The sequence below is a fragment of the Carettochelys insculpta genome, chromosome 2 (assembly GCF_033958435.1).
Source record: "Carettochelys insculpta isolate YL-2023 chromosome 2, ASM3395843v1, whole genome shotgun sequence".
NCBI classification, from domain to species: Eukaryota; Metazoa; Chordata; order Testudines; family Carettochelyidae; genus Carettochelys; species Carettochelys insculpta.
This window is the reverse complement of record NC_134138.1, coordinates 25,960,148-25,988,061: the sequence shown is the minus strand read 5'-3', so window position 1 is coordinate 25,988,061 and position 27,914 is coordinate 25,960,148. Positions and strand designations below refer to the sequence as shown.

The window sequence follows — 27,914 nt, the reverse complement described above, 5'->3', positions numbered from 1 at the left end:
CGTGAGCATTGAGGGAAGGATGATCTTGACCTAATCCATGGGGTGCCCAGAGGCGGAGTAAAACAATGCAAGCCACTGTTGTAGAGGGTGAAGGTTGAGCCTAGCACACCATGGCTACGTCTACACGTGCAGCCAACATCGAAATAGCTTATTTCGATGTTGCGACAAAAACGTCTACACGTCCTCCAGGGCCGGCAACGTCGATGTTCAACTTCGACGTTGCTCAGCCCAACATCGAAATAGGCGCAGCGAGGGAACGTCTACACGTCAAAGTAGCACACATCGAAATAGGGATGCCATGCACAGCTGCAGACAGGGTCACAGGGCGGACTCAACAGCAAGCCGCTCCCTTAAAGGGCCCCTCCCAGACACAGTTGCACTAAACAACACAAGATACACAGAGCTGACAACTGGTTGCAGACCCTGTGCCTGCAGCATAGATCCCCAGCTGCCACAGAAGCAGCCAGAAGCCCTGGGCTAAGGGCTGCTGCCCATGGTGGCCATAGAGCCCCCGCAGGGGCTGGAGAGAGAGCATCTCTCAACCCCCCAGCTGATGGCCGCCATGGAGGACCCAGCAATTTCGACGTTGCGGGACGCGGATCGTCTACACGGTCCCTACTTCGACGTTCAACGTCGAAGTAGGGCGCTATTCCTATCTCCTCATGAGGTTAGCGACTTCGACGTCTCGCCGCCTAACGTCGAAGTTAACTTCGAAATAGCGCCCGACGCGTGTAGACGCGACGGGCGCTATTTTGAAGTTGGTGCCGCTACTTCGAAGTAGCGTGCACGTGTAGACGCAGCTCATGACAGTATATGCACCCATGTGGCTAAGTAGATGAAAACATGCCCTTACTGTGGCGAGTAGAGATGCAGAGACTCATTCAAGGAGACTGACCAGCAAGTGAAACTGGGGGTGATGTTATATTCTCATCCAGGTCAAAGCAAGTATTACCCTGATAAACTCAAATTTCTGTAATGGCACTAACATTGACTTGTCTGAGTTGATGTGCAGGCCAAGCTGATGATGCATGAGTAGCAGATCCACAGAGTTGCAGAATGGCCTTTGATGAGCCAGTTGTCCAGATATGGGTAGATGTACACTCCATCACATGAGTAAGCCACTACCATCCATATACATTTGGTAAACACTCATGGAGCACTAGACAGGCCAAGTGGGACGACTGCAAACTGTAGAAACCTACTGTAAAAAAAAATCACAGAGAACGCCTGCACCCCTTCAAAAAAAAAAATAAAAAAATCACAGTATAGAAATAAGAGTCCTTGAGTTTGAGGGCCACACACCAATCTTTCAGATGAAGGCAGGGAATAATAAGAGGCTGGAGAGACCATGCAGAACTTGAGTTTGTGAGGTAAGCAATTCAGGTCTCTCAGTTCCAGGAGGAAACAAAGGAATTAAAAAGTAACACAAATGGAAACCCTGGTCCTGGTATTGAGACAGAACCTCCTCCACCGTACATATCTGCAGCAACTGCTTGACTTCCTGTCACAACAGGTTCTTGTGAGACGGGTTCCTGAAAGATGGCAGGGACGGAGAGAAGTCAGTTGAAGGGACTATCCCTGCTGCACTGTGCTGAGGACCCACCAGTCTGAAGTTAAGCACCACACAGGGAGGAAAGGACGCAAGTGTTGGGAGAATAAAAGTGGGGGTGGAATCCGGGACACAGAGGTACTTTGTCTACAGGGCCATTTGTCTGCGCACTTCAACCGGGTGGACCCAACTTGGGATGGAGACCAGTATTCCCTATAAGGGATGGCAAAAATCCACATATGGATGGAAAAGATTAGAGGGAACATTGGTGGAGGATGCAGCTGTCTACTCATCCCCCTCTCATAGTCCCTGAATTTGCTTTGGGCTGACTCCTGACAGGAGTGGGAGTGTTGAGGCTGGATCTGCTGTGGTTTAAACTTCTTGCAAGTGTGCCCCAGGATGTTCAAGCCCACGGTCTGCAGAGTTGTGCACGAGTACTTTAGTCCATGAAGCTTACACTCTATTTGCTCCACAGACAGGGCACACCTGTCCAAGGTCCTGGATTGATGCTGAGCCTCTGTGGAGAGGCCCAAGAAAAGCAGCCAAGATGTCATCATTTGAGGCCACTGTCATCATGGCGCAAACCATGGAGTCAGTCACATCAGAGGCTGCCAGGAGTGCCACTCTAGCTGCTGTAGCACCTTCATCAACCAGAGTCCAGAACTCCTTCCTTGAGGCCTTGGGGAGAGAGGACTAATATGACCATGGCTTACCAAATATTGAGGTCACAGTATGCCATTACAGCCTGATCGTTTCCTGGAGGCTAGAGGATGAATACATTTTCCTGCCAAAGGGATCAAGCCTCCTTAAGTCCTTATTTTTGGTATAGCTCCCCAGATGCCTGTAGCTTTCCTGTTGGCTCACTACCTCCACTACAAGAGAGTTGGAGGCTGGGCATGTGTGTAGTTCTGCTCTGCTTTTTTGGAGACAGAACAGGGAGGAAAGGGTCTGCTACAAGGTTTTTGTGATTTTTCAACTCCATGTAACAGTAAGGCCACATTTGCAAGGGTCACCTGGCCCACTAATCCAAGTGTCCTCAGGCTCTTCCACCTCCTTGACTTGGATATTCAGGTTGGAAGCCACCCTTTTCAGGAAGTCATGGTGGGCACTTGAGTCATTCAGTGTTACCAGAGGTGGGGTCTCCATGATGGACTTGTCAGGGGATGAAGAAGAGGAGGCCTAAGCTGATGGCCTCATCTCAGGCAGTGGGGGTGCAAGAGGTTTCTCCTCTATATCTTCTTAATCAGTGAAGTGGTGGTGCCAGGGGCCTCCAGCACCAAGGGTTGCTTGGAAAGGGAGCCTGATGGACATTCCGGTGCACTGGTGTCAGACCCTGGCCAGTAACCACTATGGGACCAAGCAAGAGCTCCTGTTGGAATGGAGTGCTCCTGGGTGATGCTGGGGCAAATGACAGATGTTAGGAATGGCTCCTCAGCAACCAACAGTGGTCCGTGGAGCTATGCTAAGTCCAGGGTGGCAATCAGTGTCATGCAGTGGTGACAGAAGTGAAGTGGAATAGGGCACAGAGGTGCCCCAACACTTTACTGGGATACATGATGGGATGGATGGTGTCAGCAACAGGCAAAGTGGTGAACCAGTGCCAGTAGATGTGGTGTGCTCTGCGCCTGGATTGACAGACTGCTGGGACAGCCATTCCCCAGAATGCTGTCCATGCCACTGGGTATGTGCCTCCTTTGGTCTAGTCCTGGCTGTCTGAAAGTCCCACCTCACCCCACCAGGAGCCCTTGCGCCACTGAGAAGCACACTGGGCTACAGGTCTTCTGCCTATTGTTGCAAAAGGGAGATCTGTGGCAGAACATTCCCCTGGAAGTGGAATGTTGCCTGTGGGAGGCCTGAAGAGGTTCAAGCGTAGGCTTCTCTTTGTGCTGGGGCCTAGCTATTGCTGGTGTAAGTGGCACGAGCATCCAAAGAATGTCCTGGACTATCTGTAGAGCATCCAGTGCTGGCTCACAGAGATGGGCACTGCTGCCTGGAAAGGGCCAGACTACCTTGTTCTGATGCAGTCTTGGAGGTCAGTGGCACTGTCCCAGTAGGGTCCATGATAACCGGCTGTTTAACTTTCTCCTTGTGCGAGCCTGGAGATTTACTCTTGAGGTCTTTCTTCAGCTCCTTAGCTGGAGCCAAAGATAAAGAATGATGCTGTACACCTGTTGGTGCACAGAAACACTCATGCCTGGTCCCATATCCAAATGTTGGTCCTGTCCCTGAGCTAGAACCAGTCCACAAGAAAAGCCATTAAACAAATTTTCCTCTCCTTTTTTTGTTTGTGGCCTAAAGGTTCTAAGGGCCATAAGCAACTGTGGTGAGGGTCACTAACAGACATAGGCCTGCAACAGCTACTACATGACTTAAAGCCAGGTGAGTGGGACATGCCCTCTCTGGGAGCTATTGTCCCTATGGGACCTCTAACTCAGTAATCCCTCGAAAGTGCAACTCAAAAAAATCACACATTAACATGAGTCAAGCACAACTGAAAATCCCACTACCCTTGGCCTTGGATCAAAGCCCCCAGCACTGGTTCAAATGGCCCTGCACGGCCCTGGCTCGCCACGCCCCCACCCCTTGTGCACCCAGCTCTTGCACAACCCCCCCTGCAGGGCTGTGCAGCCCTGGCTCAACTCCACCTCCCCACCCCCTCTGCAGCCATAACCCACCCCAGTTTAACCCCCTGCCCCCTCCCATGGTCCCAACCCACTGCCAGGCTTAACCCTCCCCAACTGGCCCCCCAAGCCCCAAGACTTACTTTTCAAAAGGAGCTCCAAGTGCTCCTGCTGCTTCCCTAGCTGTAGAATGTGTGTTCTGCCAGGGAAAAAAGCCACCCCTCCCAACTTACGCAAAATCTGAGTTATGTGAGGGTGTGTGAGAACACAATCCTCGCGTAACTCGAGGGACTACTATACTCGGAACTACCACTAACATCTAATTAGACGGAATCTATTACAAGTGAGTAAGAACAGTAGATAAGAAAAGAAGCAACAGGAAGTGATATAGTACTGAAGTTCCAAGCACCATCACTGGCAGCAAGAAGGAACTGAGAATGGAGGTGGCTGACATGGTATATGTGCACCACTCCAGGGAATGCTGAAACTGGTCCCTACAGCTACTGCTGCAGGAAAATCTTCCAAAATCAGTGCACATGGCAATCACACACACCTACAACAAATGGACACAAGCAAGCACTTGACAAAGAATAGTGTTTTTACAAATGAAACCTACTGTAAGCAAGGATATTTGTATCTGCTTTTTACTGTTTGCCAACCCCCACCCCCCAAAACAAAAACAAAAAACAAAAACAAAAAAAAACCCACCCCCACCACACTAGGATCAGGTTTGGCAGTTTTGTAAGCCACTAGAACTAAATTAATATTAAAGAGTTATTTGAATTAGAGAGATGAGGCTTATATTAAATGAACTGACAAATGGTACCTCTTCTGGTAGAGATGCATGAGGTACATCTGACGTTGCAAGCAGCAAAACTGGAGCAAATGATGGAATATTCTGTAATAGTGTTGTAAATGTAGCTTTCAAAGTGAATCCAACAGTCTCCCACCATAAGTGGACATGTGGAATGTATAATATACTTGGTGCTGTTCTTTTGGCTTCACGGATCAACTATTAAAAACAAAGTATTTGAGAATACTGAAATATGAATAACTCACTAATAAATAATTGAAGATCAATTAATTGGTCACTTCTATTTCACAGTAGATACACAAAGCAAGCAACAATTGGGAAAGAACAATTCTTAATACTGAGTGAGGTAAGTCTATCTTGACTCAGCTACGAAACAAACCCAATTATAAATTGTTGTAAGTGGTAATTTTTATTTGTATTTTATTGCATAATTTTCCAGTTTGTGTTTTATTAATATTGAATCTAAAGAAGAAAAAAACCCAGGACTGAAACCTATCTGAATACTAATGGTAGTAAGTTAAATTGCTGTCAATACGCAATCCATGGGACCCAATATGGCCATAGGAGTGATTCTTCCCAAACATTAGAAACATTAAGAAAATTTGCATTGATGTATTTCATGGAATTTTAAAACAAAAACACTTTGCTTTGGGATTTTAATTACCTTCTTATCATACAGTGTTTAGCAATGCAGACACCTAGACAGTGGCATAGGTGATAATTAATTTTGATGGGATGAGGATAATCACTATTTGCCTAACAGCACAGATTCTAATCAAAGATCAATAGGTATTCTGGAAAACTGTCTTTTATCTTCCTTCTGGAAAGATGGATCAAACTGGAAGCTAGAAATGATGCATCATTTTAAGATGAGACCCTATGCTGTCAGACATCAAAGAGGGAGGAAGGATGGTCAATTCAGTGGTTAGTGTGTTGGACTGAGCCATGGAATATCTAGGTTCAATTATGTGCTCTGCCATAAAACATCCTGTTAGGCCCTAACCAAGTCATCTCTCTAGTTCTCAAGTCCCCATCTGTGAAATGGGGCATAAGAGTGCTTCCTTTCAACACAGGAGGGAGGAATAGCTCAGTAGTTTGAGCACCAGTTTACTAAACCCAGGCTTGTGAGCTCAGTCCTTCAGGAGGCCATTTAGAGGTCTAGGGCAAACAGATTTAAAAAAAAACAAACAAAAAACAAACAACCTGTCAGGGATGGTGCTTGGTCCTGCCGAGAGGGCAGCGGACTGGACTCTATGACCTCCCAACACCCCTTCCAGTGCTATGAGATGTGTATCTCCATATTATAGATTAAATATCATATTAAAGATTACAAAACACTCACATCTTTGTAATGGGGCCCACACATGTATATAAATGAAAAACACACAACCCCATTGATCTGTTAATCCAGAGGAGGAGGATTCAAACTCTCAACTGACCCATCAAAAGTGCTCTTAAGATGGTCCTTAATGGCTATGGAGGATAGCTGGGCAGCCTTCTTGTTCTGAAACTTTTCTCTCTTTCTGGAAGGATTCTGTGGTATAAGAAAAACTTAGCAGCACATGACCCCCAGGTAATGTGCAACCTACTAAAAATGTTTCTTGCATGTATGGGTACCAGTGCACAAAAGTGGTAGGGTGGCCCTTGAACCCTTAAACGTTTTCCAAGAAAACACCCAATGTTTCCAAGAAAAGCTTATGGGCATCAAATAGGAAGTCCTCTATTGTGTTCTAAACCTCTCTGTGAAACCCCAGATAGTGGAGAAATGACACCTGGCACGTATCTAGCACCATAGAGACCGATCTGGCACGTGTGTTCTGCATCTAGAGATGCTTAGCGAACAATTCTGCTGAACAGCTGACCCCCTGCAACTACCAAGTGGAACTGCCCCCTGTACTACATAATCATCTGGCTCTGGCAGCTGCTTAGTAAGTGCCATGAACTCTTTGTAATTAGTAAAGTCATATTGGCCATGACCAGCTGGTACTTTGTAACCCAGAACCACAGGAGGGTGGATGGGTAAGACATTTGTCCAAAGGTACCCAACCACTTTTGGTATTTGTCAAAGGAAGTAGATCTCAAAGTGCTGCCTACCACATTCATTCACTGTATCCACCACTAGGGAGTTAGAAGGATACAAAAATAAAAGGTCAGAATCCTTAAAGGGCACATAGTGCTTTTTATCCCATCTTCTGCATGTTGGTGGAATAGTGGCAGGCTTTTGCCATACCGTCTTAGAGAAATCCAAGAGAGCCTTTTTAACAGGTAGTGCCACTCTGGAGGGTGCTGTCAATGCTAAAACAGCTTTTGCTGATCTCTGATACCCTGCCAATCCCTCGGGAGAATATCTGCTCTCCTTGAAACAGAGGTCCTGAAACTATGTGCAATCACTGACTATGGTGGTAGAAGTATAACCACCTCATGCAGCAACAAAGTTTTAGGGTAATATGCTCTTCTCCTGCTCCTCAAATGTTTTCTCCTATCATGGACGGATAGGGAAGGATGTGAAACCATGTTCTCTCTGAGAGATGGTATCATAATATGTTAAATTACTGTCAACAGGCAGCCCACACATCCTAATATGGCAACTTCAGGGGTCCATTAAGAAGCAGGACTTGCATACAAGGCTGCTTTCTCCATCCTTGATGCCCAGCAAAAACTTCCATGAGTGAAAGTGGATTCCCAAAACAATTTATAGGAGAACCCCTCTCTGAAATAGAGGTGATTGACTGTCCTCTTTCCATGTGGGTTCAGCCATAGAGGATAGAGGAGAATCTTGTTGTAGGGATGTGAATAGTGAGTAAAAAAACCCTAATCAAGCTAACTAATTAAAATTCTATTAGTTTTAAATGTTTAATTGGGGAACTAGGTGTGCTGCAGCACTCCCAGGTTTTATGAAATACTTGGTTCTTTTATAAAATAAAGAACTTTTAATTGTAGAAGGTGAAAAAGGAAAATGTCCCTTCTTATCTGTATGATCATTACTCAAAGAAAGGGGCAGTCTTACAGACTGAGATTCACAGGACGGACAGACACACCCATTAAAACTGAATGTGGCCTCCGTTGAATAAATGTTGTTTTAAAAAACCTGCAGAAAACAATATTTATTATTCCTATCAGATTAAAACAAAACACCTGTGCACATGTTTCTTCAGGCGATGTGGTACTGATTCCAAACAGAACTGAGAGATCCAGTGTGTAGACTGTGAACTTTTCCAAAGCATGTATTATAGCTGGTGCCAAATGAGAGCCCTGTCCAAATCCTGGGTCTCCAACTATCAAGAGCCTTGGTCTGTAAGATGTTGGCTGATGATGAGCACTTCTAAAACAAGAATGGTAAAATCAGAAAATCAAAATAATTTAAAAAAACCCAAGAACTTAAAAAAAAATAAAAAAAAATACATCAATGCATGAATGCACAGGGGTTGAGTCTCTCTAGTCTACTATCATTTTAGAATATAAATAAATAAATCTGTACTGTTAACAATGTATGAAAAATGTAAGAAAATAAACAGCATCAGCTATAGCAGAGAAGAAAAGGAAAGCTGCCATGATAAAGGTTATGGGTTACATACAATGCTTCTATAATGTTAACTGGCTAAAATATGACCATATAGATTAATGTTACAACCACTGTTACATATCTGGAACAGATTTGTACAAAAAATGTGGTACATACGTTGTCTACGGAAAGGTTATAATTTGCTGAATGTGATCATGCTATTGTATGAATGTATTAGTTTTGTAATTGAAACTGTATTTGCTTCATATCTGAATTTCCCATGTTTGCTCTTAAGTAACAACCACATAGCAGTCAGTCAGCACATTTTGGAGGGACTATTCAAATTACATAGCCCATCAAAAGACACAACTTACAATGGACCATGGGAGATACCCATCTACACTGAATCAACTTTCAATTTGAAGTATAGGCAACAATCACTGCTGTGACCGAGCAAACTTTTGCATGTATATGATTTGCGCGTGTTTCAATACTCCTATCTTTACCTGTAACTTTCCACTAGTGCACCAAGGGCTTTACTTGAAGCAATGGATTGCTCTCCACATGACTGAAGTTATAAACGGACCTTGACATGCCCCCATTTTACGCCTCTTCTGCTCAAACTTTTAGACTATGGACTTACACTACTGAAAGCACTAAACAAAGGGACTTACGTCCTTCCAATGATTTGGAAACAACCAGAGACTTGACTTAAGCCAGCAGTTTATTCCATCACTCCCATAATCCTCAATCAATAAGTTTGCAATTATTGTATGTATTCGATTCCCTTAACCAATTTCAATTCTCTCCTTTCTTTTGTAAGTAAGGTTTTAGATTAGATTTTAGATATTAAAGGATTAGCAAAAGCATGATTTTTGGGTAAGTTCTGAGCTGTATATTGACCTGGATGTGCAGATGGTCCTTTGGAATCAAAAGAACCTGTTATTTATTGAGACTGGTTTTAAAGAACTCATCTTTAAATCCACTGTTTCTGAGAATTATAAAAAGACTGGGATACCTCAGGAAACTGCTTTTATGACTTGTTAGCCAGTCTGGTGAGACAGAAATTTACTTTTGTGGCTCACTTGACACATCTTATGGGACAATAACCATCAGCATTTTGGGGTGTATCCTACTTCTGAGCAGTGTGACTTGAATTTATTGTTCTCAGTTGTGACACACGAAGGCACAGGTAAAACCAATATTTTAAAATATAAGTTGTATTTCATTTATTTCATTTGTTCAGTCTTTCCACATAGCTTGGTCATTAATATCTAATACAATCAAAATCTTTCCAGAACAACAAGAAGTCTTGTGGCACCTTATAGACAAACAGATATTTTGGAGCATAAGCTTTCATGGGCAAAGACCCACTTCATCAGATGCAGTTTGTTTTGTTCTTATGAGCCATGTTTCTAAATCTAGTACTGGTTTCTGGAACCGTATCTTTAAAATGCACTTTATGGCTAGCATCTATGACTTGACATGTGTAGGTCATTAGGTTCAGTAATTTAGAACATCTCCCCAACCACCATAGTAATCGGAATTTGGCAGCATAGGAAATTGCAACAGCTGGTGGCTTAACCCAAACTAAGATTTTACAATAATTTGACTTTCAAAGAAGTTTCTTATAATTCTCACAATAAATCAGCAAAATGTATTATAAGTTTTTAAAACAGTAGTGTAGTAATTTTCAAATTCAGTAGATAATTATATAAACAGAAAGGAAGAAAACAGCCCATTACAGTGGAATGCAAGTATGTTCAAATACATAAACTTGCAAATTAAAAGTACAAAAGTGTCTAAAACTATCAACGTGATTCAGAAACAGGCGAAATAATCTACTTTAGAGCTAAATCCTGGTAAGGTGCTCTCTGGGGTAGATGAGTTAACAAATATGGGCTCCAAGTTTGTCAATCTCCTTGATGGATCAGGACCTTTCCCCCTAAATTTGGTCAGTTCTAATCAGATACTTCACAATAACTTTATCTGCTTGTTTCTATGTTTATTTCTGCAAAACGCAAGCATAAGGGAGCAACACAATTTCCCACAAAAAGAAAAGCCCAGAAAAATCTTCCTTGAATTAAGGATACAGCTGCCAAAGTCAAACTCAAAGGCAAGAGACAAGTACCTGTTAAAATTAAGGACATTTCCTTTTGGCTTATTAGGTGTTTTCTGGGAAAGTTGATTTTCAAACACTGAAGGTGCTTCCTCATCACTATACGTTAAGTCACTTTCCAAAATATGACTCTCAACATCTGAAACAACACAAAAGTTTAACCTGGGAATTTTGTATCATTCACTTTCAAAGGAGAAGTTGTATTTACAATTCAGCATGCTAATCTATGGCAGTTTATTCAACCCAAAGAACTATCATTTAAAAAAACTTACAAGAAATAGCCAGTAGTCTGGGAACACGTGTAATTCTATGTGCAACTTAAATGATAGAAAGAGAGAGAATTTCATTTGTAAAACTTTACAGAAACAATTTCAATGGTGACACCCTCTGCGGCATGGCCAGGGGTGCACGTGTGTGCTTTTCTGCTCCCTCCAACACAGTTACCAGCTCCAGATCTTCTGATTGGTGGTAAAGGGTGGAATTTGGCATAATGTGAAACCCCTTTCCTCCCACAAACACAATGGTACCAAACACCATGAACCTAAAAAATCATATAGGTGTTGTTAAAGACTCAGGCTAGCTGGGTAGAGAAGAGTACAGAAGGCCCCAAGATAAGCAGGTTCCTGTTCACTGGGTAACGATAACAAAGGCCACTGCAGGCATATTGAGACATCTGACAACAATCAGCCTATTAGTCTAAGACTATTAGGCTAATTAAAGCACTTGACACCAATAATTCAGAAAGGGACAGTTGAGCTCACAGGCTACTTGAGATATCTGAAAGAAAGGACCTGCTATTCTATTTAAGAACTCCCCATCCTGAGTCAGAAGAATCCAGAGGAGCAGAAATATTACCAAAAATTGGGAAGTACAAACGCCAATAAGCTATGGGGAAACCCTAAGGTGGGGGGGAAGGAAGTAAGGGAGAGGGAGAATTGCTCCAAGGAATTGTAGCCAAGTTGAAGGGAATCACTGCCAACAGATGCATTAGTCTCCATTAGAATCCCTGGGCTGGAACCCAGAGTAAAGGGTGGGCTTGAGTTCCCCCAATTCCTGATTCACCACAGAGACACCTCTCTGAGAGAGAAGATGGATCCTTGTTGGGAGAGGAGGTTGAACTTTCATCCTTCGCCTGAAGGGGCAATGGGCACTGTCCCAGCAACACCTCCCCACAACTTTTCTGGCCTACAATGGAAGTGTCTCAGTCAGCTGTGACCCTTGTCTCTTCAGAGAGAAGGGCTTAGTTGAAAATCATAGTGAGACTCTGAGGCAAGCATAATCCCCCCAGAGGCATGAGACTCACTGAAAAAAGATCAGAGCTTTGTCACAATATATAGCAAAATATTTAATATTTTAAAATTCTACTTTAACGCAGGCTTCAAACATGCAGCCCTCAAAAAGTTAAAAGGTGGTCCCTGACTGACAGTAATGTGGTATCAGCTAATGCTTAGAACATACTTCTTTTGAAGTTACAGATTACTATAAATGGAGGAAAAAAAAGGATACTTCAAGATGATCTGCCAGCACGGACAAAAGTCATACTTCAGTGGTATTGCTTATGATCTTTCATTAGTAGGTCAAGAGTTATAATGAGGCACCAAGTAAGACATCAGCATATAACAATTAATTACAATCCCAAAAGAAATTTATAACACAATCCTTGTTTTTGATTTGGTCTTGATCATTTTTAGGCATCAATGGGCAGAGAAAGAATAATGAAAGGTAGTTAAGTCTTTGCAGAATACTGCCACAAGAGCAAATTAAAAACACACGGTTCATGGCAACTTACAAATTATAAAAAGTGCACCCATAAGTGAATTTAGCAAAGTTCTAAAGGAAGCACAGGCTGAACACCCCTCTAGTCCGGCATCTGTGGGACCTGACCAGTGCCAATTGAGAGAATTTTCAGGACCAGGGGAAGTCAGTATTGCCTAACAGCATTACCAACACTTCCACTGCTTACTGGCCTCTTACAAGACACCTAGAGGTAAATTACAGCTAAATAACAGCACAGAACACTGAAAGCCAGGACTGGTAGCTGTAACCAAACTTGAAATGACCATGGAAAACTAGGCCACACCCATGCTAATTGATCATCCAGTTAAATAAAATCATGCTAGATTACAGACGTTGCCAAATGAGAGAGTGCCAGATTAGAGAGTTTCAACCTGTACAATCGAGCAAGCACCATTTGTAGACTCCCATGGCATTTATTTTGAAAAGAAAAGCTGTTTCTTCTAATGTAAGCTGGAAGCCCAAAGGCATCTATTATGCATAGTTTCAACATGTGAGACAGATAAGAAACTGTATGAAGCAACAACAATAAGCCATGGGGGAAAAAAAAAATGCAACCCTTACTTTTCATAATTGTTGTTCTTTGAGATGTGTTGCTCATGTTCATTCCATGTTGGATTGAGCTGTTTGCCACATGCAGCGATGCCAGAATGTTTTGCCTTCAGCAACATCTACAGGACAAGCTCCGGGGCCCTCCACAGAAGCGCTGTTGTAAGGGGTACTACCAACCCTTTCCCTCTCTAAACTCCCAACAGTAGGGAAGGCGAGGAGGAAACAGAATAGATCTGAGCAACACATCACGAAGAACAGTTATTTAGAGTGAATGAACTTTTTTTCTTAGAATACTTGCTCATGCCCATTATATGTTAGGTGTCTCCCAAGCGGTATCTTTAGAGGTGGGTAGGAATTCATGGACATCTCAAGTACAACACAGCTCTGTCAAAGCCAACGTCATCTCTGGCCTGATGGGCGATGGAACAGTGGGTCACAAAGGTGTTATGAACCGATAACCATTGTTGAGGCCCTGCGGATATCCTGAATAGGGATCTGCACCAGAAAGGCTGATGAGAATACCTGATCTTAAGTCAAATGCATCATCACTATCTGTGGAGATACGACCTGCATCATAAGAACATAAGAACGGCCATACTGGGTCAGACCAAAGGTCCATCCAGCCCAGTATCCTGTCTGCCGACAGTGGCCAGTGTAAGGTGCCCCAGAGGAGGTGAACCGAAGACTATGATCAAGCGATTTCTCTCCTGCCATCTGTCTCCAGCCTTTGACTAAAGGCTAGGGGCACCATACTTTACCCTTGGCTAATAGCCATTTATGGACCTAACCTCCAAAAATTTATCAAGCTCTATTTTAAATTCTGTTAGAGTGATGGCCTTCACAGCCTCCTCTGGTAAGGAGTTCCACAGGTTGACTGTGCGCTGTGTGAAGAAAAATTTCCTTTTATTAGTTTTGAACCTACTACCCATTAATTTAATTTGGCGTCCTCTAGTTCTTATATTATGGGAACAAGTAAATAACTTTCCAATATTCACTTTCTCCACACCATTCATGATTTTATATACCTCTATCATATCGTCCCTCAATCTCCTCTTTTCGAGACTGAAAAGTCCCAGTCTCTCTAGCCTCTCCTCATATGGGACCCTTTTCAAACCCTTAATCATTTTAGTTGCCCGTTTCTGAACTTTTTCTAATGCCAGTATATCTTTTTTGAGGTGAGGAGACCACATCTGCATGCAGTACTCAAGATGTGGGCGTACCATAGTTTTATATAGGGGAAGTATGATATTCTTCGTCTTATTCTCTATCCCTTTTTTAATAATTCCTAACATCCTATTTGCTTTACTGACTGCCGCTGCACACTGCGTGGGTGTTTTCAGAAAACTATCCACGATAATTCCAAGATCCCTTTCTTGATTTGTTCTATCTAAATTTGCCTCCATCACCTTGTATGTATAATTGGGGTTATTTTTCCCAATGTGCATTACTTTACACTTACCCACATTAAATTTCATTTGCCATTTTGCTGCCCAATCACTCAGTTTGCTGAGATCTTTTTGAAGTTCTTCACAATCTACTTTGGTTTTGACTATACTGAACAGCTTGGTATCATCTGCAAACTTTGCCACCTCACTACCTACCCCTTTCTCTAGATCACTGATGAACAAGTTGAACAGGATTGGTCCCAGGACTGACCCTTGGGGAACACCACTAGTTACCCGCCTCCATTGTGAAAATTTACCATTTATTCCAACCCTTTGTTTCCTGTCTTTTAACCAGTTTCCAATCCATGAAAGGATCTTTCCTCCTATCCCATGACCATCTAATTTACATAAGAGCCTTTGGTGAGGGACCTTGTCAAAGGCTTTCTGGAAATCTAAGTATATTATGTCCACTGGATCCCCCCTGTCTGCATGTTTGTTAACCCCTTCAAAGAACTCGAATAGATTAGTAAGACACAACTTCCCTCTACAGAAACCATGCTGACTTTTGCCCAACCAATCATGTTCTTCTATGTGTCTGACAATTTTATTCTTTACTATTGTTTCTACTAATTTGCCCGGTACTGACATTAGACTTACTGGTCTGTAATTGCCAGGGTCTCCTCTAGAGCCCTTTTTAAATATTGGCGTTATATTAGCTGTCTTCCAGTCATTGGGTACCGAAGCTGATTTAACGGTAGGTTACAAACCACCATTAATAGCTCTGCAATTTCACATTTGAGTTCTTTCAGAACCCTTGGGTGAATGCCATCCGGTCCTGGAGACTTGTTACTGTTTAGCTTATCAACTCGTAAAAAATGGTCACTCACTATTGTAACTGTTCTTCGAGATGTGTTGCTCATATCTACGTGTACATGCCTGGCTGTTGGAAAGTCTTCCCGAGCAATTAGCCAGTCAGGCTGGCTGAGGAGGCCCCTGGAACAATACCTATGCAAAAGCCTATATATGACACAGCCAACCTGGCGTCACTCCTCAGTTCCTTCTTGCTGACCACTCTGACAGTGGGAAGTGAGGGTGAGTTTTGAATATGAGCAACACATCTCAAAGAGCAACCAGTACAACAAAGTGGAACCAGTTTTTCTTCTGCAAGTGCTTGCTCATATCTATTCAAGTTAAGCGATTTCCAAACTAAACCTGGGAGGATAGGGGGATGGGGGGTAGGAGTCAACACATGGATAACTAACATAGCAGCCTTGAAGGCTGTGTTGTTTCTAGATTGCTGCATAGTGAAGGTATGCACAGAGAACCATGTGGCTGCACAACAGATCTCCTGGACAGGAGCATGCACCAGGAAGGTAGATGAGGATTGCTGCACTCAGGGATACTTTCACAAAGTCATAACACGCCCATACACAGGATATGATCCAGGAAATGCACTGTGACAACAATGGGCGTCCCTTCCTGTGCTCAGCAATGGCCACAAAGAGGTGCGGGCTCTTATGGAAGGGCTCAGTACGGTCAATATAGAAGGCAGGCACCCGTCTTACATCAAGGAGTTCAGCTGTTGCTCCCAATACAAGCTATGACGTTCGGGTAGAACACAGGCAAGAAAACATCCTGACTACCATGGAGCCAAGAGACGACTTGAGGCAGGAACGGTGGGTGAGAGCAAAGTTGGACCTTGTCCATAAGGAACACTACGTACAGGGGCTCAGACAAGAGGGCCCAGAGTTCAGATACCCTTCACGCAGAGGTGATGGCCGCTTTCCAGGAGAGGTAGAGGAGAGAACAAGTGGCCAGCAGTTTGAAGCAGGGGGCCCATAAGCACCCAGAAGACCAGGTTAAGGTCCAAGGCTGGGACTGAATGGTGAACTGGTGAGTGAAGTCAGTCCATGCCTTTAAGGAATTTCCCCACCGTGGGGTGCACAAACACGTAACAACCATCCTTCACAGGATGGAAGGAAGATCTGGCTACCAGGTGCACATGGATGGATGAAGAAGGTCCTGATGCTTCAGAAACATGAGGTAGCCTAACATCTGTGGTACAGAGGTATGAAATTGTGTTGAAAGCACCAACAGGAGAGGCGTGTCCACTTGGCAACATAAAACCGTCACATAGATAATTTGCAGCTGCTGAGGATGACCACTGTACCAGCCCCGAGCAAGTACACTTGGCAGGTTGATCATGGAGCTGCCATGCCATGAGGAAGAGACCGGAGGTGACCCTGATTCTGAGTGATGAGGTCTGGAACCAGGGAGTTGAATGGGTAGACACAGAGAGCTCCATCAGTATGAGGTACCAATGCTGACAAGCCCATACTAGGTCTATGAGGATTACACCTGCCTTGATCCTGTGAACCTTGAGCACCTTTTGCACAAGGGGAAACTGAAGAAAGGTATACAGCAGTACTAGAGTCCACGGAACAAGGAATGTGTCCACTATGGAGCCCAGACTGAGGCCCCAGAAGGAGCAGAATGAGGAGCACTTGCAGTTGCTACAGGATGCAGAGACCCAGATGGGGAAAGCCCCACTTTTGGAAGATTGAGTGGAGGATCTGTGTGCATCAACCACTCAGACTAGGAACCAATGACTGAGATGGTCCGCCAGCTGGTTCTGGACGCCTGGGAGATTATCTGCCTGAAGGCATCCTGAGTGGGCTATGCAGAAGTCCCACTGGTGCAGAGCTTCTGAGCAAAGTGGGGAGGAGAGCCTCCTCCCCACACCCGTTGATGTAATACATGGTTGTTGTACAGTCCGTCATGACTGCTACATAGCGGGCACTGAGAAGAGGTAGAAAAAACAGACAAGCGAGGTGAATGGCCCAGCCCTTGCACATGATGTGGAGTGACAGCCTCTCTGCTGTCTACAACACCTGAATTGTGAGACATCCCAGGTGAGCACCCTAGCCTAAACCTGAGGTGGCTGTGATCAGGAAAACAGTGGGCTGAGAAGCATGAAAGGGAACACCTACAAAGACATACTGTGGACATAACCACCAGCAGAGAGCACTGGGAGACATGGTGAGGCAGGGACAGGCCATGCCAAGTGGGATGGTAAGCCAATGCCAACCGCACCTGGAGAGGGCGAAGATGAAGCCTGGCAAAGGGCACTGTGTGAGTCAGGCTGCCATGTAACCTATCAGCCAAAGGCATGTGTGGACCGTGGTGAACAATCAAACAGCCATCACAGGAGTTCATGTGAGGGGTGCCAGGTTGGCTGAGGGTCACATAAGAAGAACTTGCTGAACCTCCACAGAGAACAGACTGTGGGTTTTATCCACTATCTGATAAAGTGAGTTCTACCCATAAAAGCTTATGCCCAATAAATCTGTTAGTCTTTAAGAAGCCACAGAACTTGTCCTTTGAGTGCTTGCTTACATCCATTTAATGTAAGTGACTGGAAGCAGTATCTCTGTAAGCAGTGGGAGTTTATGGACATGCTGACTGCAACACAGCTTTTCAAAAGGCATAGTGCACAGCAAGAGTGTACACTGAGGACCATGTTGTAGCCTTGCAAATGTCATGGAAAGGAACACTGGCAAGGAAGGCTGCAGAGCAGGCTTGTGCTATGGTTAAATGGACCCTGACAAGTGGCGGTAGCAGTGTACCTGCTAACTGATAGCATGCCTGAATGCATGACATATCCAGTCCTTTCAGTATGTGTGACTAAGAGCTGGAGCGATTTACAGAATGGCCTTGTTCTTTCAATGTAAAGAGTAACAAGAAGTCCTGTGGTACCTTGTAGACTAACATATTTTGAAGCATAAGCATTTGTGGGCAAGGACCCGCTTTGTCAGATGACCATGAGAACATCCAGGGCATGCAGTCACCTCTCCTCATTGGTGGCAAGAGGTTTCTGGGGAAAGACTGGGAAGAAAATGTTTTGTCCCATGTGGAAGTTGAGAACACCTTGGGTAGGAAGGCAGGGTATGGTCACAACTTGGCTTTGTCTTTAAAGACAATGGTGCAAGGAGGCTCAGAAGTCAAGGCACACAGCTCAGACACTCCTAGCCAACATAATTGGAACCAGAAATGCCACCTTCCAAGACAGGTGAATCTGTATGAAACTTGGGCCTGGAGTTGCCCTTGATGAGCCAATCTATCCAGGTAAGGGTAGGTCTGTACCCATTAACTCCTGAGGCGGGCGGTCACTATCGCCACACATTTGGTGAACACCTGAGGGGCTCTGGCTAGGTCAAACAGGAGAATAGCAGACTGGTAGTGGCTGACACCTACCATTAACCACAAGAAAGACCTGTGTCCCTTGAATATGGCAATACAAAAACACATGTCCTTGAGTTCGAGAGAAGCACACCAATCTCCCAGATTTAGGAAGGCTAAGCAAACCACACAGAACTTGAGCCTCACCAGCTACTGGTTCAAGTCACAGGAGGCCCAGAATTGGCTGAAGCCCTCCCTTGGGCTTAGAGATTAAAAAAATAAAAGAAAGCAAGAATAAACTGTCTGGCTCCTATAACAGTGCAGAACATACTCCTCTGCCCCAATTCTTAAGAAATCATCAACCTTACATGCGGGTCCTGGGACATATATATCCTGAGCGTGCGAAGAGCGATGCGTGAGTCTATTAAGCAATGCTACTTAGTGTTCTTCTGCTTCACAGTGGTTGACAGCTTCTACCACTAACAAATTTGGGGTAGGGTGCAAGAAGAGATACTTGTATCCCTTGGCAGGAACAATGTACTTGTGCTCAATCCACCTGGAGATGGGAGGAATAGAGGAGTGGGGTTGCCTCAGGGCATAGCTATTTTGGCCACTCCATCAGAAAACTCTCCAAGAACCATGGAAGATTCAGCCCTCACAAATAATCAGAATTTCACAGTTCAAAAGCCTACATGTACACAAAGAGGGAAATGTAAATAGATGTAGTGTGCTAATGTCACAAATTAAAGGAAAGCTTATCATGGAAAAAAATGCAAAAAATTCAAATAAATGAAAAGTAATAGGAGTGTTTTACCTGTTTTTTGTCCTTTTTTTATTCCCAGCTCCACATGCGGAAACACCCTCTGTAAGGCTCCTAAAATTCTGTGAAGTGTGTTTTCAAGCAATGGTTTTGAAATGGCTGAGAGTGCTTGGCCAGGTGAAGTCACAGCTCTTTGAGAAGCTGGTATAGTCTTCTGCATAGCCACAACAAAATCGTTAGCAGTTATTTTAATAGACGAGATATCCAACTGCAACTTGTCACTACTAGTATATATCTGAGGATAACGTCGGCGTAAAGCACACAAAGCTGCTTCAGAACATATGGACTTAATATCTGCACCACAATATCCTATGAACAAACAAACAAGTGAAATTTAGTCTTCTGTCTCCAATCACCAAAAAAAGTCTAGAAGCAGTATATGCAAGTTTAGAGTACATAACCTATCTGGCTCAGCAGGAAATGATGTCGAACAAGCAAGCTCTAACTTGTGGGAGGAAAAAAAAGGGATATATAGGTAAGAAATGGTTCATTCTGGTATATCACAACTATTCTGCTGGTGATCTTCTAGGTCTGTGGAAAGGCAACAAGTGGGGCCCTGGGCAAACTCATTATAAAAGACAGTGGCTTAAGATGGACTTCTAAGAACCCAAAGATAGGACAGCATCCAGTCCACTTTGCCAGAAAAATGGTGAAAGAGTGAGTGTAGTTAAAAATATATACATATTCACATAAAAGGAAACTAACACTTAGGCGATGAAAAACAAAGTATTCTAATTCAATAACCTTGTACTAAGCTTTTAGATAAGATTTCATTTTTTAGTTTATTTAGCATGTGCTAAACTGCAAGTTTGACACTTGTATTTTCTGAACTCTTTTGGTTCTCAATCTCACCAACACATTTTTCTGCTAACTCTTCAAGAAACGCATCCAATGGCTTAGGGGTCCAGTCTCTCGTGTGAATCTTGAGGATCTCTTTTCTAGCCTAGAAATAAAGACTTTTTTTAAAAAAAAAATTCTTTTTCACTGTAAAAATCTTTAGTTTAAGTTGATGACAATATAATTGCCTCTTAAAAAGTACTGATATATTACTAGATTTTACTTTCCTAAAATAATGACTGCTCTTCTCAACAAACCTAAGCTTTACATAGGTCCTAAATTAGAGGCACCTCTTTTTAAGTGGTCCTTTTAACAAGGAAAACTGAAAAACTCCCAGGACAAAGTGAGTTCTTAGGAAGTTGAAGACTAATGATATTGGAAAAATTCTCACTGCTAGTTAAGTTTTGTAATATTATACTTTTCCTAAAGAAAACTTCCCAAACTTACAGAACCAGAAGTTCAAGATAGGGGATCTGTTAGTTCAGCTAAGTTCAGAGTGGATGGATTTAAAAAAAGGGGTGGGGCAATTTCATAACATTAATCAAGAGGAAAGCCTCAATTTAGATCATTAATTTTAATCAACTTTTCCATTTGTATTCCAGTTATTTTCTGAAGAAAGATGCATTCTCCTTGTATCAAAGGGGTAGCCGTGTTAGTCTGGATCTGCAAAAGCAACAAGGGGTCCTGTGGCACCTTCCAGACAAACAGAAATGTACGAGCATAAGCTTTCATGGGTAAAGTGCGTCTTTGCCCATGAAAGCTTATGCTCATACATTTCTGTTTGTCTAGAAGGTGCCACAGGAACCCTTATTCCTTTTGCATTCTCATTGGTTAATATAACCATTAAACATCTTGATCTACAAGTCAATAGAGCCATTATGCAATATGTGGTGTATCATTTTGGCACTTAAAAGCGCATACAACTGAAAAGCTAAACATTTTTCATTTATTAATTGTACATTTTTACTGAGCTAAAAATGGTGAATATAAAGCCAGGTTTGCTGTACAAAGAAAGAGTTGGGAAAAACCTAACTTTTAAGGTCAAGCATGATATGGCACGATACTAGTATTAAACTTAAACTTGATATTCTAGATAATGGCTCATGGCTTCAGCATATTTTTATTTAAAATGTTGAGAGACTATAAATAAGTTTAATAGAAAATATATTAAGGCCTAAATTCAGAGATCATTTTAAAAATAATTATTTTTGAAAATCAAAATTTAAATAATAATTTAAATTAAAAATTTAAAACTTTTTTTTTTAAATGCACTCTGCTAAGTTAGTCCCCTCCATGTTCAAGACTACTTCTTAAATTTCAAAATGGTCTTGGGTTTTATATTTTAAATTTAGATTAATGAGATTGATTATGGCAAATCTTACAATGGTAACAATTGCCATTACTTGGCCTAAACAACTGTCAATGAACCAGAAACTTGCAAGGGCGGTGCGCTGTCCCCATTTTGTCTTCAAGACTAAATCTCTGGCTAAATTCAAAGACTCCTGATGCTCTTTCCTGGCATTCAGATAAACAGATTAGGGATTTGTATGGTCCACATAAAATAGAAACTCCTCCTTTCCCATTCATAATCATGTTCTCCATGCAGGAACTACGGCAGTTATTTTAAAAATAACATTTATGCATTTTTACCAGTCAAACCTACTAATCTTTTTGGCCCTGCTCAAAAACTTTCAGTTCAAGTGTAATTTTTGCTTTTCATTTCTCATCCCCTCCTCACTATTTTCTTCTCCGTCCCTCACCCGTTCACTTGCTTTGTCTACATGTTTCTCAGCTATCTGGCCTCCCACTGCACATACTTCCTTCCTCTCAAATGGTTCCCTTCATCTCCTGGACATTCTTCTTCCATTGCTAGTTGGAAGCCCTCATTTACTTTTGGCTGCATTTCCTTCTCCTTACAATCATAATTAGTATAAGCAGGTCTGCTAGCTCCTCTAATTTTGTTTCCAGTTAATTTAGCAGGCCTGCTAGTTTGGCCGTGACAACAGTCAGAGCTCTGGGTTCCTTTGAAATGCTGCAGCAACATTGAACTGCTCCAAGGCCTGGTGGGGGCAGAGCACCGCGATCTGAGTGGTGCTAAGGGCCATAGGTCCTGTCCCGTCCACCCTTGGCCCTGCTCTTTCTGGGGGCATGGAGCTGCTCCCAAGTGACGCCCCCCGCACACACACCTTGCCTTGGGGTCCCCAGTGGCGGCTGGCCCTGCTCTCCATGAGAAAATGTATAACATGATTCATTCAAATTGTAAAGCAGAAAATCCGAGCTTCACCATTCCCCACTATCCTTCATTAACTCCACAATACGCTGTGGCTCATGCTATAAATAGTTTGATACCTTACTGTTAAGACTGAATCAGAGATTTTTACCTCTTTATCTGGCAAGGTGAAAAGGAATTCTCTGTCAAAACGGCCAGGTCTTCGTAAAGCAGGATCTATTGAATCCAGCCTGTTGGTGGCTCCAATTACCACAATCTCTCCTCTGCTATCCAAGCCATCCATAAGAGCCAGTAGCGTAGATACAATAGAACTAAGAGAAATGCTTTTATTCACTTTCTCTTTCCAAATTTCAATCAAGATAGGAAATCTTTTGTTGCTGGAATTATTTTTAGTTAGTAGACGTGTTTTGCCCAGAACATCACAAAAGACTTTGAGCCCTATATTACAGAACTTAGAACGACATAAATGGGGCCTTGAGGCACTGTTCAAAACAAATAGTATTACTTGTAATAAGTATATTATGGTCAAGCCAACTTACGCAACAAGGAATTCCAAGTTATGCAAATACCCTGTCTCCAAGTTTCCCTCCATGGATTGCTGTGCTGGCCTGTACATCATCCTTTTTTTAAAACATGGATTTTTTTTTTTTTTAAACTGACTCGAAGTTTCAATGTTTTACCAATTTCTGTTTCAGGAAAGCTGGAAATCTTTGACAGCTGGAATTTTTGGCACCCCAAAAGACTTGGGTCTTTTTATAGTTAAAAAGCTGTAACACTTCAAGGTAAACAACCACCTATGCTGACAGGAGCAAGGCTGACATCAGCATAAGTAATCCATCTCCCTGAGATGTAGTCACTAGATAAGAGGAAGATTTCTTCCAATGACTTAGTGCTGCCTATACCAGTGGTAGGTTGTTACAGCTGCACCTCTTGGGTGTGCAGATTTTTTCATGCCCCAAGAGATGTAGCTAAACCAATATAAAAATTCTAGTGCAGACCTGATCCTTGGGGATGTTTAAAGATTTCTTTAGACAGCAAGGAGGGAGTTAATTCCCAGTGCTATGGAGAAGATATATCTCCTCTTTTCTGCCCCTTTTGAATCAGGGTGCATGCAACTTTAGATGTGGGGGATATATGACTGAATTTCTCATAACTCTACCTCAGCAAACTTTGAAAGCATTTTCATCATGCCACAAGATCCACCAGTGGCAAAGTATGTTAATTTGATATTTTTAGCCTTCAAAAGGATTAATGGAAGAAAGTTGAACTATCAAAGCTGTGGCTGCAGGCTGCATACTGAGACAGCAGACATAACTGTCCTTATTGTCATTTTTCTCATTTGAAGGTTATAATTTCAACCATAAAGACCAAAAACTTTGTTTTAAAATGAAAGTTTTGATATAGCAACACAATTATAAGGCAGATCACAAAATTTAGCAGTTCAAATTGTGAATTATATAGGGCCCAGATTATGATATTGCTTGTAAAAAAGGTTAAATTCTTAAATCCACAAGGAAAGCAAACTGACAAATTGGAAATACTATTTCATGTGGAGGGCTGTACAAACAAATCATAGAAGTGTTTCAGAAAAAACCTCAATTACAAAAAGTGAACACGCTACACTAAGCTTGTTACCACTACTAGATCTAATTACTTGCACCTTCACACTATTAGAGGCCTCCTAATGCTGATCTCTAAATATATTTATTTAAACCACTACCACAGTAACACCCCCCTCTTTATAAGGCTCAAGCTTATTTTTCCTCTTTTCCACATTTTTTTTAAACTGTTAATACCTGTGAATCTGGTCTTGTCTACTGGACCGTACAGGAGCCAAACCATCTATCTCATCAAAGAAAATAATTGAAGGACGCATCTGATAGGCCTAAAAGAAAAGTGCATACGCAGGACTATTGAGACTATATATATTATATATATGCATAAAAACGACACTAGAAGAAAATTAAGCACTTATAAGACAAGAAATGCCAGAATTAAAGGGGGAGACATTCCTGGATAGTCACACTCAAAAAATCCCCCAAGTCAAAAATATCCCTGCCCTAATAAAACAAGTTCTAACATATACAACCATGCTGACCTGCCTGCCCCACATGGATCATCAGAAAAGTTCAGGCCCTTATAGCCAAGCACAGATCTCTACCACTTGAGGTAAGGCAATAACTGACAGCAGTAGGAGGCAGTTATTTCCTCTGTGGACCAGTTACTGTGAGTAGATGAGATGCACACTTTGCCAGATAGACCTGTCTGACCCCATGTTCGAAGCCTATGTCCTTTTCCTTTTGCCCCCACCACTCCATACCATCACAGTTCCTGCGACTCACCTTTCTGCATCCTTTTCAGATCTTCCACGTCCCTGCCAAATTTAAAGTACCTCACCAAAGCATGTCAAGACAGCCCCCCCGACCCCAAACAAAACAAAACAGCAAAACATACCACCCACAGACAAAATCTATTTCCTCCCTGTCTTCCTGTAATCATGTTCCACAAAACATCTTGACAATTTTTTTTGGAACTTCTAACAAATTCAGATGAGCACCAGAATGGAAATTTTCATCTCAAACAGTTAACATATTGCAAAATTATAAACAAGTGAAAACAGAACCTTATAATGGAAAATGTTCTGCAACCTTAACTATAAATGTCAATAACAGCTCCACTTACAATAAAGCAGTGTAGTAAAATATTACCTGATCAAATAATAAACGAAGCTGTCGTTCAGATTCTCCCACCCATTTACTGAGGCAATCAGCACCTTTTCTCATAAAGAAAGCTACTCTTCTATCACCCTGGCTGCACTCATTAGCAAGTGCCCTAGCAACAAGGGTCTTTCCAGTACCAGGTGGACCATAGAATAGACAGCCCCTGCAGAAAACAAGAGCTCACATATTTCAGTTGCGATACATTATACAAAGGAACAGAACGTGTTCCAAAGAGCATAAGGAGTAAGCCAATAAAACAGCAATATACGAAGGACGAACGGGGAAGGGAGCAGAAGGAAGAGGGGAAAAGGGTAAAAAAAAAGTGGGCATAAAAGATTATAAATCAAAATATACACATATCTGAGATACATATATGCAATCTTATTTAGCAAAAATATGTTCGTTTAGTTAGATACACAGATTTAAAGGTTTGATGATAAACATAATCTAGCCTAACCTCCTGCATCATAAAGGCCTTAGGATTTCACCCCGTGGAAGAAGGAAAAGTTAGTTATCCGAAAGTAATTTGAGTTCTCTGAAATGTTTTGTCCAGACCAGAAGATGTGCTCTCAATGAGAGACCACAAAGTAGCATCTGCATGCCCATGCCTTTACAGAACAGCACTTTGTGCTCCAAATGAGGGCATACAGAGAAGCATGAGCTTAACACCACTAAGTTTGTTCTCAACCAAGAAGGCAGAATTCCACAACACAAGGAAAGAGGATGGGAGGTGGAACAAACCTTAAAGAACTCAAGTTACTGTAAGGTAAGTAACCTCTACTATTTTTTGTATATGTCCCCTGTCGGTTCTCCACTATAGTAGGCTTCCAGGGAGTAACTTAATAGGAAGGTGAGTGCTAATGATGTAAGCCCACAACAGTTAAAAGTACTGCACTGCCAAAAGAAATGTCACGTCTGGGAGAAAAATTATTAGAACTACAGATTTCTGCTGTGGCAATGTCCTTCAGTAGAACTGTAGATGTGGACTGGAGCTCTAATGGAATGTGGTGTTACTTTGAGAAGACGCAGTATTTTCAAAACAAGTCAAGATGCAACACAAAACCCACTTCAACACTGTTTGCATTGAAATTGGTTGGCCTTTCATCCTGCCTGTAATTGATGCAAATAGCATGGGAGACACCCAGAATGATAGAGTCCTATACAGATGGAAGGCAAGGGCCCTTCTGACATCCAGTGCATGAAAACTTGATTCTTCTCTAGATGCATTAAATTTTGGGTAGACAACTGGTAAGAAAACCCCGGGTTAATGTTATGTCTGGAGGAAAAACAAGAATGGTAATATTGTAGAATTGTTTCTGTAGAAGATAGTACATGGTGTGGTAATCTAGTAGGAGGGTTGCCAGTTCCCCCATCTATCTCACTGAAGTCATAGTCAGAAATAAGTTTTGAAGGCAAGGTGGAAAAAGGTGCAGGTCACGACTGGTAAAAAATGGGGGTGTCCTTAGATTGTTCAAAACAATACTGTGGTGCCACTGGTTGGCTGGGTGCCCATTGGGAGAAAACAAGTTGCATGGGCCCTTGAGAAATCTGGTTGTTGTAACGTAAACGTAGGCCTACCGGACATAACTCTGAAGACTCAGAATGCACAAACATATGCATATCCTATGGTGGTGCATCCATATGGCAATACACTCCAAGAATTATTCTTTCCTAATATGCAAGTGAACATAACTTGTGACTGAAATTATCTTCTCTTGTACAAAGGCAATCAAATATTTATTTAAAAAGACTCCAACTGATGACAAATTTATCCACTTCTCTTGGTAAGCTGTGTCAGTGGTTATGGTTATGATTATGCTCACCGCTAGATTCCATCTTATGTCCAATTTAACATTTTCTAACATCAAAAAAAAGGAAGTTTTAAGATAGGTCAGAAACTGAAGAGATTATATATACTCCTTCTCAAGAAACAATGTGATAGCCATTTGTTCGGAGTAAGGAACAGCTTGCCTTCACAAACAGATAAGTAAATTCCAAACTATAAGCCTATATACCTCTCACTGCCTTAAAAGCGATAAGAGATATGGTCCAAAATGAAGTGACTAAGCAATGTTTATTAATCACATCAAGATCCAGGTTGACTTAAAACAACCAGAGAAAAACTGCAATTTCCTTTTCTGTATGCATTTGATCACAGGTCACATTTTCCTAGGTCCTATCAATCTCATCTTTGAACTCCTGATAACTGGAAAAATTAATTTTCCTTCTGATCTAGTTTTGTGGGAGTAAGGGAATATCGAAGTGGGGTGCTTATTTTGAAGGTGCCAGCATCTACACTGTCAATCTGTAATTCGAAGTCTCGACTTTGAAATTCACACAGCTGCCATTATGCTAATGAGACACTGAATATGCGTGTTAGCGCCTCACTAGCTTGCTTCCAATTGCCTCATTACCATGCCACCTTCAATGGGAGGGGGCAAGTGTAAAAGCAGCCTTAAACATGAAAAGGTGGACAAATTTAAAAAGCAATATTCTGTAAACAAAAGCATGAATTTTCAAGTTGCAATACATGTCACAGTACCTTGGAGGCTGAATTCTGAATCTCTCAAATACTTCTGGATAAAGCAACGGAAAAACCACCATCTCTTTTAGCGCAGAAATATGGCTAGATAGTCCACCCACACTATCAAATCGTACCTATTTCAGAAAAAGTTAAAAAACAAACACACACATACACACACAAAAACCACATTTCATAAATGCTTCAACACCATAACTATACCAAGCATCCAAAAACAGAAGACATAATATGCAACTAAAAAAGAAAATAT

The 27,914-nt window shown here is 42.2% G+C and overlaps 1 protein-coding gene across 1 annotated transcript in view; it reads right to left on the bottom strand.

Annotated features, from left to right (window-relative positions):
* Positions 1 to 27,914, bottom strand: part of ATAD2 (ATPase family AAA domain containing 2) — a 116,221-nt gene that overhangs the window by 41,819 nt on the left and 46,488 nt on the right. Inside the window, exons 11-19 of the mRNA XM_074985623.1 lie at positions 27,665 to 27,780; positions 25,111 to 25,285; positions 24,199 to 24,287; positions 22,554 to 22,713; positions 20,188 to 20,278; positions 19,330 to 19,644; positions 10,618 to 10,744; positions 8,120 to 8,306; positions 4,997 to 5,182 (exon numbers count right to left, since the gene is read on the bottom strand). Of these exons, the coding sequence (XP_074841724.1) occupies positions 4,997 to 5,182; positions 8,120 to 8,306; positions 10,618 to 10,744; positions 19,330 to 19,644; positions 20,188 to 20,278; positions 22,554 to 22,713; positions 24,199 to 24,287; positions 25,111 to 25,285; positions 27,665 to 27,780 (1,446 nt within the window). The remainder of the gene's footprint in view (positions 1 to 4,996; positions 5,183 to 8,119; positions 8,307 to 10,617; positions 10,745 to 19,329; positions 19,645 to 20,187; positions 20,279 to 22,553; positions 22,714 to 24,198; positions 24,288 to 25,110; positions 25,286 to 27,664; positions 27,781 to 27,914) is intronic.